The sequence below is a fragment of the Mauremys mutica genome, chromosome 11 (genome assembly GCF_020497125.1).
Source record: "Mauremys mutica isolate MM-2020 ecotype Southern chromosome 11, ASM2049712v1, whole genome shotgun sequence".
NCBI lineage: Eukaryota > Metazoa > Chordata > Testudines > Geoemydidae > Mauremys > Mauremys mutica.
The window spans coordinates 7467814-7479996 of NC_059082.1; the positions used below are offsets into that span (position 1 = coordinate 7467814).

Below are 12183 nucleotides of genomic sequence, written 5' to 3' on the forward strand. Positions count from 1 at the left end.
GCAGGCAAGCCCCAGATTCTATCACCCTTATTCCCATGGAGTAACGCCGTTCTGCACACACAGCCCTGTTGGTTCCAATAGGAGTAATCACAGAGTAAGGGCTGGTCTTCTACGTACTGTGAACGTGGCTGGCAGGATCCGAACCCAGATCATTTGCACACGTGCTGTTTCAAAACATGGTACCTTTGGGGTCCATATAATGGCCACCAAATACTAGTGTAATAAAGTTTAGATTTAATCCGTGGTAGCTGTAGTAACTGTGGATGCTGCAACACCATCCAATCGATCCTTCCTGTAGGTAGGACCCTGCTCTGCTCAGCTGAGAGCAACTGCAAGGCTTGTGGCACCTTATCCTTGGAAGCTACATTGCAAAGTTCGAGGCCCAGTTGTGATCCCCATACTCACGTGAGCGAACAGCCAGCGCCCTAGGATAGCTCGGGCATGTAACTGCTCAGCACAATGAGGAGCCAGGAGTCTGATGTGGCCCTCGGGATTTAGGCTGCACGAATCCAAAGGAATTCCTGCTAGTCTTCAGAATCAAACAGTATTGAGAAAATAATGAGGATTTATTTGTATTACTGTAGCCCCCAGGACCCCCAGTCATGGACCTGGACCACATGGCACTAACAGAGAACAAAAAACAGCCCCTGCCCCAAAGAGCTGGCACTCTCGGCATGAGTCACCAATCAGTGAATAAAAAACAAACAGCTTAATTCCTCAAAAGCCCGGCATCCTGGTAGTAAAAAAGAAACACCCTCTACAAGAGAGAAACCCTTGATATGATCTCTCTGTCTTGCAAAGATCTAACAGTGTTCTGTGTTACAGGCCTTTCGAAGAGTTGGGCCAGCTGCCCATGTCTTTTATTTTTATTTTAAAAACCCTCCTTTTCCTCTTGAGCACTTCATTAAAGATCCTGCAGCAGGTTTTTTTGAAAGGGGGGGGGGGGAGCGGTGCATCCCTAGAAGGATTTGAATGTCTTTTGAAGTGATGGCTTAGTTCCAGATGCCTTCTGTCCAGCTAGGAGAGAAGGCAGCGGGTAGTGGTGCTGTGCTTTTGTATTTCACGTGTTTTTAAACGTTGTTGTTGTTTTGGGCATTCGTGTATTACAGTAGCACACTGAGATCAGCGCCCCATTGTGCTGGGCCCTGTACACAAACACATAGTGAGAGGCTGGCTCTGCCCTGAGCAGCATACAATCTAAATAGACAACAAGCCAAACAAAGGGGAGGGAAGCAGAGGCCCGGGGGCTGAAGTGATTCGCCTAGGGTCATGCGACAGGTCGGTGGCCAAGCTGGGCTAGAAACCCTTTCCGATCCTCAGTCTATTGGGCTATCTGCTAAACCACGCTGCCCCCAATAACACAATATTTGGGGGCAGGCAGAGGGGGCCACGGAAGTACAGATTAAAATAATCTTCACTTTCTTCTTGTGTGTTTAGGGCGATGTCCTGGAAAGGGCCGTAAATCAATTATTAATGCTCCAATCCAGCAATTGGATCCCTGTGGCAGCCCCCACCAAGATGTGACTGGGGCCTGAGCTTGGTATCAGTGAACCAGACTTGACCGGCCAGCTGACAGACAGTCCCTTGGGCCAGCTGGCATAGCTTGGAGCAGCCACTGGGGCCAGGCACAGAACCAGAAAAACAACCCCTCTTCTCTGCTGCGCCAAGCAGATCTTGCCCAGTGCAGAAAATCTGGCTTCCTGGGCCCAGTCCTTGGCTGCAGTCATAGAATGCAAGTTAGGGTGTAGGGGGGGCTTTAAGCTATAAGCCACAATGGTGGTGCTCTGATCCTGGCCACGCTACAGCAAGCCAATCTTTTGGCATAATTATTACAGACGGGGTGCAGGAAAACACTGATCATGTTCCCTGCGACAGAGCAGGGAGGGGCTGGTGTTGAAGCAACTACAATGGCTCTGTGCCACATAAGAATTCCCTTACCCAGGGCAGATCCTCTGGAGACTGGGTCTGCTGGGTTCACTTTGCTTTGGGGAAGGTGGTACACAGCTGCCTCAGGCTGCCCAGTCCTTACACAGAGGCTTGTATTAAACCTCTCGATGGTGAAATCACTAGGGATTGGGGGAGTATTTGTGTGTTTTGGTAAAACTTTCTTCCCTGCTTTTCCAACAGCCCATTAGGAGCAGGCTGTCTCCCGGAATGCCAGCCAGGCATGTACTTCAGCAAAGAGACCCGGAAATGTGAGAGGTGCCACACGAGCTGTCAGACATGTGTCGGTATGTTCTTCATCTGCACGGGGTCCCGAGCCGTTCTCCAAACAGCCTTAAACCCAGCCCTCTGTGCCTGAGCCGTGAGCTCGCTGCTCTGCAGTGCAACAGCACCTGGCCTTATAGAGCATAAGGTGTGCTTTGAAGCAGCGTCGTTGGGTCAGTGCAAAAATTAACCCAGCAGCTTGTTGAAGGAAAAGAAACGGCTGTGTGGGCTCAGGGCATTTCGCTCGCCGTGAAAAACCCAGCACAGCAAAGGGAAAGCATCCCACCATGCTGCTTCTCCATGGGGATCGCGGTCCCCGGTCTTTAACAGACAGGGCTGGCTCCAGGTTTTTTGCCACCGCCGAAGTGCAAAAAAAAAAAAAAAGCCAGAGTGCGGCCCCTTGAAAAGTGCCGCCCCAAGCACATGTTTGGAACACTGGTGCCTATAGCTGGCCCTGTTAACAGACCAAGTCCTTCTCAGGGTGTTTGATAGGGTTACCCCTATTGAAGAATTCTCTCCAGGTGAGCTACAAAAATGCCACTCCTCTGCCCTCACCATCTGCATGTTCATGTATAGAAGTAAATGGGGCCTAAAAGTCACAACCAGGTTGAGCCCCATGGTGGTAGGTGCGGTACAAACATAAAGGGGGGGGGTCATGTTGAGCTTGGGATGGTCACGTTGCTCACAAGTGCCCAGCAAACCCATTTCTGCGCTGCCATGGATGCTGCGTCTGCTGGATGGACAGCAGAAGCAGTTGTCTTTTACAAATGCTTTAGGGAGCGTTTTTACATTTTTTTAATTTAATTTTTTTTTTTGTATTCTTACACCTGTGAAGCCAGGCGCTTTAGTTGAACCTCAGGGGGAGCCCTCTAAAAATGACCTAAGACAGCTTTTCGGCACATAAAAATGGCAAGAGTTTGAAGTCTGTTACCTCGGGTCATTGCATGATTGGTTAGAAGGGATTGCTGGGAATCCTCCCCACTGAAAAAGGATCCAGCTCCCATTTATGCCATGGGCCCAAAATATCAGACTTTGAACCCATCGCTGGGGCAGGACTTCTACTGCCAGTCCTGATCTTCAGGCCAGGTTAATTTCGGGGAGAGAGGAGAACTTTCACATCCTGGGGAACAGATTGACTTTACAAATAAAAATATGGTGGCTCTGGGGCTTGGAACGTTGCACTAAATGCTGGGAGACGGGTTAGTGGGCAGAGTGCAGGTGAGGCAATCAGAGGGGAGTGATCGATTTATTCTCACGCAGCAACAGTGAGAGAAAAATTATTTTTAAAAGTAGGAAAATACTAATTGTGAAACCACAAACATTGGCTGGTGACACAGGACATGCGTTTTAACAATATGGACTGGGCTTCAAGCCGATGGTGTCCCTGTAAATATTACCTATCGAACAACAGCTAAGCAGTAGATCAAGGTGGAAGCAGCACCTAGAACGTGTGAACACACGAGAAGGAAGCGCTGTTGCTCAGAGTGCATCAGTCCGGGTTTCTTGCTGTTAGCCCCTACGGTATCTCAGCAACGTTTTCCAGAAAATAAAATCAAGTCTGGCTCTCGTTACTATCATCCGGAAACTGAGCTCCTGCCATGACTGAATCCTGTGGAATTCCACAGTAATCTGTTCTCAGCCTGAACCGCTCAGCCTACCGAATTTCCTGGTGCCCTGCGCAGCTGCGTGCCGCTCCAGCCCCTGCTCTACCTCTTTCCCATGGCCCCCGCCCCTGCTCCACCCCACTCTCCTGAGGACTGAAGCAGGGCTGGGCCTGCACTCACCAGTGGCGGGAAGTGCAGCGGCCTGGCCCCAGCCGCGCCTTCGGTGGGTACTGGGGCATTGTCCCCACTCTGTTCCCCAAGCCAACCCTGCCCTCCCCCGTGGTTGGGGGAGGGCTGTGTGGGCCCCAGAATAGCTAGGGACGTCCCTGCTTCTGCCGCCTGGGGGAAGTGGGTTGGGTCTAGCTGCACTTGTGCTGGTCATTTGACAGGCCACCAGGGGACAGCAGAGAGACAGAGACAGGGGAGCAGCTGGGCTCTACATAAAATCTCCCAAAGTGCAGTTTTTCCAGCTTGATTTTCCTGTCATCTTCTCATGGCTCTGAACCTTCCCATATGCATGAAGGGCTGGTGTGAAGGGGACAATGCCAGACTGGTACTTTGTCTCTCTCTGCCTGGGGTATCTAGTCACCCAAGAAGGTAACTTGTAGCCCCCAAAAGTCACCCGTTGTTGCTGATTTAAGATTTTTGCTTGCCGAGGCCTCTCAAAAGTAGCCCAAACTGGCAAAGAACCGCAGAGGCTGGCAACTCTGAAGCACAGTAGCAGCCGCAGGAGGAGGAGGCTGCATGGAGACTGCGCTATAACATAGCACCACCTGGTGGTCACAACAAAAAGGAGCAGGACTTTCCTGGGAGCCTGGCCCAGCCATATATGTCTACACTGTACATTAAGCCCAGGCTCTGTGTCAGGTCTGAGCCCAAGCTCCGCTTCCATCCACACACTGATCAGTCTGACTCAGGTCACCAGACACTCAGGATTCAGGTCCTGGGCCCTGCTAAAGGGGTGGGTCAGAACCTGAATCTAGGCCCTGTCCTTCTGCAGTGTGGACACAGGTCAAGCTGCAGACCCGATTAAGGTCTGCGTGGTGCAGTAGGGTTCGTCAGCACAACTCTGAGACCAGGGTCCAGCAGTCATAAACCCAGGTTTATGATGCAGTGTGGATGCTAAAGTGCGGGCTTAGAAACACCAACTCCATAAGCCCAGGTCCCATAGACCCGGATTTACAATGCAGCATAGACATAACCTGAAGAGGTTGTGAGGAGTAGGGCGAGGTGGCCCCCTTTGCTGCATCCTGGCCATAACATTTGCTTAGGTATGTTGTGGAATGTTGATTTTTCCCTTCCTCAAAGCACCAGGAACTGGCTGCAGCCGGAGGAGGGTGCTGGTGCAGGAAGAGAGGGAGAGATTGGTGGGCTGCGCTGTTCCTGCAAACCCTGTGACCTTCCCTATTACAGATTTTCCTGCTTGCCTTTCCTGCCATCTTCTGGCTCTGAACCTTCCCAACTGAAAGTTAACCATGTGCATGAAGGGCTGGCCGTGTAGGGGACAACGCTGGGCTGGTACTTTGTCGTGGTGTCTCTGTCTGGGGTATCTAACAGCAGGGTCAAAAGCAGTCAGAAAGTCAGTGGAGATCGGAGGGTGTGGGCGCTGGAGGGCTTGGCCAGTGTGCGTGCTCCTAAAAATGTCAGGCTACACTTAGCTGCACACCCAGGCCTGTTGGCATCTCCTGAAGGTCCTTTCTAGCCAGGCTGTTGGGTTAGCTGGGTCTTCGCTGGGCCTGGGATGTGGGCATGAGCTGAGGAACCACTTAGAGTCCAGCTGGCACAATAGTCTCAGGCAGCTTGTTTATTCTGCCGCAGCCTTCTGGAACAGAGCAGACTCCTAGTCCCGAGTGTCCCTGGCTCCCGTCCGACACAGTCATCGTAACACAATGCGGTAATTGTCTTTGTAGCAGACTATAATATTTCACATCTCCCTTGTTCTCCTTAGGGCCAGGCAAAGAGGCATGCATACAATGTGCCAAGGATTTCCACCTGCACGAGTGGCGATGTGTCCCTGCTTGCAGCCAGGGGTTTTACCCTGAGGCGGTGCCAGGTCTACCTTATAAAGTCTGCACAAGGTACAGTGTCCTCTTGAGACCTTTCCCTTTGAAGTTAGTGTGATGAAATGCACATGGAGCCATTCTTAATAGCTGACTGGATACATCGGCAATCGGAGTGGGGCTGCTGATAGCGTGTGTCACAGGGAACGAAGATAAAAATCCTGAAAACAACTGGCTGGTTGATGCTGTTTACTAGACCGACTTAAATGGTCAAAACAAGCCCTGAGCTTTCAGAAATTCTTCACCGGAGCTGATTTTTCATATGGGTGACAAGTGAAAAGTGTCAGCGTGGAGCATTCTTAGACAGTAAACTCCTTGGGGATTGTCTGATGGTTCTATTTGTACAGCACCTGGCACAATGGGGTCCTGGTCAACGACTAGGGCTCCCAGGGGATACAATAATACAAATAACAAATGATCATAATACATCCTGCCTCAGGACCAGGAGGCCCTGGGTTCTAAACACACACCAAGCTTTGGGCTCATAGGCACCACTGACCCTGCCGTGGGTTGCTGTGCTCTCCTTCAAGGCAGATGTTAAACCCTTGTGGCTGGGGTGAAAATTAGTACTTCTACAGTGCCCTTTGAAAAGGGTAACTCTGGTAGTCAGAAAACAACGGCTGGTGCCTGAAGGTGTGTTGAGCATAAACTAACTGCTCCATTTGCCTTCACAGCCAGTTCTCTAGCAGTGTTTAACGCATTCCTTTGCAAAGCACTGAGATGGCTTGTGCAGGAGAGGCGCTGTAAGAAACCAGATTCTAGTCCATTTGCAAACAGTAGTTTCTTGACCTAAGGGGAGACCCTCATTGAATTTCACCTAATTTTTTGTAAGGAATAAACATTACTTTTTAATAGTAGAACCAAATGTCCTGATTTCGCCAGGGAGTATCAGACCCAGTCGGCAGGTTGCATCCTTTTGGGAGGTTTCATCAGCACATCTAAATCGTGTCTCCTTTAGACTGGAGAAATGTCTGACCTTGCTCCTTTTTTTTTCTGTCTCATCACCTTCCACTTTAGCACTTGGACTCTCTGTAGTTGATCCAAGCTGACTTTCTTCCTCAAAAAACGGAGTAAAAAAAGTGATGCAGTGAAGAGATGTTGCACTTATTTATTCCCTGACAAAAAACTCTGTGAAACTGGAGAGTACATGTCCTTAATTTAGAAACCCTGGGGATGTGGCAGTTGTCCCCTGAAACAAGCATTACTGATCATGGCATCTCTACAGGGCAGAGTTAAGCTTGCTTAGGAGCCTTAACTGCATTTCTGTACTTTAACATCGCTGGGTTTCTTTTAAGTTTTACCTCTGGATGTCCTGAGCTTGGGGTAATTACAGCATTCCTGGGTGGTTTTTAACCATTAAATTCCTGATGTGTGTTCTCCAGCATAATGGTTTTTGTCTGTGAATATTAAAAATAGCTTTGTTTTAATCTTTTTGTTAAGAAGGTGAAGGAGGAGGGAAATAGCTGGGACCTCTTTCTCCCCCTCCCCCCCAGTTCCCCAAGGCCATCAGAGTGTGGCAACTTATTAATCACTACTGACCAGAAACAAATGTGAAATGGAGTGAAAGATTCCTGTGTCCTATCACCAGCCCAGTAAGAAGTTCAGCCCCTCATGGTTCATGTTTTCCAAAGAGAAAGGGGCTGGTTCAGTCTAGATGTAAGTGGGTTCAAACCCATTCTCTTCAGTGCCCTGGAGCTGAATTTGCCCTACGGTCTGTTGGGTCTCGACACAAATGGTTGTGGTGCTGAGAGAAAATATTTGTGTGCTTGTCTTTTTGTCAGATGTGATGACAGCTGCTCAGCTTGTGAAGGCTCCAGGGATAACTGCGTCAAGTGTAAGGAAGGTTTCAATCTGCGCATCGGCTCATGCATCACAAATGTAACCTGCATGGATGGTACGTAACGAGAGGGTAAACATGTAATAAAGACCCCAGGCTGATACCCCAATAAAGGGGCAGCTGGAGATTCCCCTGCCATCAGGGGTTCCCCAATGGTATAAAGTCATTAGAATCAGCTCTACATCACCCTCCCCCATCTCTGTAAATGCAGCCTGTCAGGGCATGGCCAGCGCACGCTGTGCTCTGGTTATTCAGAGCCATTGAGCGGCCCATGGGGACTGTTCCAGCTAGCATTAGTTAGTGCAACCACAGGGATGCTCTAACTTACACTGGCCCAAGGATGCAGGAAGACTGAAAGGCAACTTAGAGATACATTTGCCTCCCCTGGTCTCCACGCACCCTGGTGCAGCTGAAGATTGAGCCTATAGATTGAGTACTTTCTGTACAGGGACCTGGGCTCAAATCCTCAGCCGCATTTAGACTCCATTGATTTCACTGGAAGTTAGGCATCTAAATATCGTGGTGGATCTGGAGCCTCCCCTTTCTATAGGTCTGCAAGGTGCCTAGGATGCTGTCAAATCATAGTAATAAATAGCTTCCTAGAATTCAAGTGGAACTGGTCTTGGAATCAAACCAGAGACTAGATGAGAGAAATGTATAGGGACATAAGGAAAAATCCTTCAGCTGCACCTTTCCCAATTATCTACATTCCCAAGAATCCCCTGGCTGTAGTCAACAAAATGCTCCTGATTCTTCATTCTCTCCTCACAACAAAAACAGGGAGAATGTTGGATGCTGTGATTTCATATTTATGGAACATATAATTGACCTACTCAAATTAAATCAAGTTACAGAATTCCTGACCTAAAACAGCACTATGATTTCACCCATCATGGTATCTACACAATGCTTATTGCTCAAGTACACATGTGTTTGAATTTCATTATATTTCATCCTTGGACTAATTCTCCCACTCATCACAAAGTGTCTCCATTCCTTCATTACAAACAGGTGGCGATGCCCCTAAAAAGTGACTTCTTTTCCATTTTCTCTCCTCAAACACTGGAACAAATTGCATTGCCTGTTACCTGTGAGAGGTTGTTTATTTAAAATGTTAATCTGTTTTCTCAGATTCTCCTATTCCTGAACGCAGCCCCTCAGCTTTCAAGACTCTCTGTGAGATTGTGAAATCAAAAAAGCTCTGTGAAATGAAGCTATTCGTACAGTTATGCTGTCAGACATGTCTCATGGCTGGATAAAGTTACCAGTATCGGCATCCAGGAATTCCACCATCTTGCAAGTCCAGTTTGCCAAACCTTTAGGACAAAAGTTTATTTTTTCAACTTTGGGAGAGTTTACATGGTGCTGCCTAACATCAGTTTGATAGCTTTAATATCTCTGTCAATTTGTTTCTATAGCAACATAATGAATAGCATTAAATCTAGGTAGGATATTATTCTTGGTAATTAAGGCCCCAAAGATACAAAACAAATGGCAATATTAATACTCTCAAATGCTTCTCATGAATGAGGACTGATGTGTGAACTAGACACCTCACCTTGTTTCTTAGTCAAAATCCTTCTGATTCAACCATTCCAAGGGCATAGCAGGAGATCAGGACTCGAAAGCACTGAGGATTTCTGTGTCTCTGAGAAGAAGCAGCTATTAATGTTTAAACACTTTCTGTTCTTCTATGCTAGCTCATGACTGATAAAAATCCACGTTACAAAAAAAAAGCAGTACAGTATTTTTCTGTTCTTTACATATGTAAAATGATGAACTGTGTAATCTGAACTAAATAATCTGCTCGATAAAAGCTCTAAAGCAAAGTATTCAGGTTACTCGTTGGCTTCTGTTGTTAACTGTTTCTGTCTGGCCATAAATTTGACAATAACTGGAGACTTGAGGATCATATTCAGAGTTGGTGTAAGAGGGACAATCCAGTGCACCTGCTAGTGCCGTTGGAATTTAGCCCATAGTGTCTGTTGGGGCCCTCAACCTGCCAGCAGTTGCATGCAAGCAGATCCATGCCCCTGCACAGAGCCCCACTGATTCAGTGGGAGGCTGGCCAGATGTAAGGGTCCATCCAGATGTAAGGAGTCTTATTTACTGAATCCATTTCTCTTCCGAAATAGTGATTAAGTTGTTGATGAACTCCATTCTAATCATTGAAACCCGGTTAGGTTCTTCCTCTCTTAGCTAAATGAGATGGTTTTCCTGTATTTTTACCCTCCAGCACTTTGCATCAAAGCCTCTTCTATATGACAACACTTTGATGGACTTAACACCTCTAAGAAATCCCGATGCCGATGATCCGGTCAGGAAATGCCTTCCCTATCCAGCTCAGTTCTCTAAAACAAATCAGAATCTCTTCACTCTGTCTCCAAACAGAATGTCTTATGGTGTTTGTATAATTGTTTAAAGTTTATTTGGCTATGTTGTCCTGAGATTTTTTGTAATAACTTATACTGTATTTCTCCATAGATTATTAATTATTATTGTTATTATTTTGATGGGAAGTGGGGAATCTTTTATGTGTCTTATTCAGGTGTTTCCCCTTCTCCGGGACCTCTGTTGCCAGACTTTATAAAGATGTTATTTTCATAAGACATATGTAGATGATACTTCTTATGTTGCATGTTCTGATTTTCATTGTTAATAGTTTTAACAAGTTCAGCCTTCTGCCAGTGAAATTCACAGTAAAAGCTTTTATCAGTTCTTTATGAAGCAGGAAGAATCCGGTTTTTTTTTAATTCAAATTATTTTCACCCTGTCTGGGCCTGTCCAGTAAAACCTCAGCCAGGTGAACAGGGGATGGCCAAATGTCATTGTTCATAAAACTGAATGGATCAACAACCACGTAAAGGCAAAGCTTCTATGAACTGAGCATAAAATTAATAAATTGTTTACATCCACTAATGAGTGAGTCTGTACTCTTTCCAAGATGCCAAGGTCAATGGCTTTATCTTGTCATTCAGGCCAGAGTCAGATCAAGTGTGTGATGTTTCTGTGAAGTCTTTATTATTTTGATGGACAGAGCTTGATGGATCAAGGTCAAAAGTCAGTTGTCTGAGATTTTTTGCTGGGGGGTTAACTATGTACTTACTGCTGGAGATGCATTTCTTCTGCAGAGGGGCACACACCCATTCTCATTAACTAGTACCAATGCTTGTACCTTCAGAGGAAGCTTAGATCACGCAAAAATCCAAGGTACTTACTAATGATGATTTGCGCATAGCACTTTTCATCCTGAAGGCTCCCAAACTGCTTTGCAAACCTGCATACAAACCACACATAGCATGGCAGCTAGCAACACACAGCAACGGGACGGGCCTGTCATGGCAGAAAGTGAAGAACATCTTATCACATTTAGGTAGGCAGAACAAAGTTACCCAAGTTGGAATTTGGCCAGGACCTAGAGGTGAAGACCCCTCTGCCTAAGAAAAGTTCTAGGCAATTTTTAATGAGCCCTGGTGCTCAGGGACCTTGCTTTTACCCTGAAAGCTGTACACTCCAGCAGAATGGTGCCCTCTAAGGCCAGGCTAGGGCATTGTTTCAGTACTGATTCCGAGAGAAACAAATGCCCACCACTACTTCCCGCAGCACCTGGCTGTTCTTTAGTTCCCCATCCAGGCACTAACCCGGACAGCCCTGCTTATTTGGTGAGCTCTGTTAGAATTGCAGCACAAGGCGATGTGGCTGCAGGCTTTGAACTAAATGAAAGTAAAAGCATTATCCTATCGCTGCAGCCAGAGTACTAAACCATCATGCCTTGCTGTAACAATCTAACTCCAGAGGATGGGACGTATATCATTGTGTTGGTGGGACAGTTCAAATGGACTCCCAGGCTCAATATGGCTTTACTGTGGTGGTGTAGATCCAATTTTTGACCTGGCGAAGGCCTGGCTTCTTTGTTTGCAGGTGCAAAGCTTGAGTATTTGCATCTTTGTCAGGTAGGAAGGGGCACAGGTGCTCTGAGTTGTGCCTGCAATTCAACTGTAGGCAGGGCTGCCTAGAGGATTCAGGGGGTCTGAGGTCTTGAATTGCTGCCGAAGACCCGGCACTTCGGAGGCGGGTCCCGGGGCGGAAGGACCTCCCGCCGTGGGTCTTCGGGGCACTTCGGAGGCAGGTCCCGGAGCAGAAGGACCCCCGCCGCCGAAGACCCGGAGCGGAAGAAGCTCCGGGGGCCCGGAGTGAAGGACCCTGCTCCAGGGCCCCTGAAAAACTCGTGGGGACCCCTGTGGTGCCCGGGGCAAATTGCCCCACTTGCCCCCACCCCCCTCTGGACTGTGAGTGCAAATTGTGTAGGTGCTTCCAGATGGAATTCAAGGTGGTGGTTTTAACCTAGCAGGCCCTAAAATGATCAGTTACTTGTGAGATTACTTCTCTCCCCATGATTTACTGCCACAGGTGAGATTAGCAGAGGTGTTCGAACTGGATCTCCCTCAATTTATTTTCCCTTGGTGAAATTCAA

At 47.6% G+C, this 12183-nt stretch overlaps 1 protein-coding gene across 6 annotated transcripts in view; it reads left to right on the plus strand.

Annotated features, from left to right (window-relative positions):
* Positions 1-10628, plus strand: part of PCSK6 (proprotein convertase subtilisin/kexin type 6) — a 267354-nt gene extending 256726 nt beyond the window's left edge. For all 6 annotated transcript variants that reach the window (XM_044980726.1, XM_044980728.1, XM_044980727.1 and 3 more), the window contains 4 exons: positions 2128-2231; positions 5761-5890; positions 7654-7766; positions 8841-10628. In XM_044980726.1, coding sequence (XP_044836661.1) covers positions 2128-2231; positions 5761-5890; positions 7654-7766; positions 8841-8968 — 475 coding nt within the window. In that variant the 3' untranslated portion in view covers positions 8969-10628. The remainder of the gene's footprint in view (positions 1-2127; positions 2232-5760; positions 5891-7653; positions 7767-8840) is intronic.
* The last annotated feature ends 1555 nt before the right edge of the window (positions 10629-12183 follow it).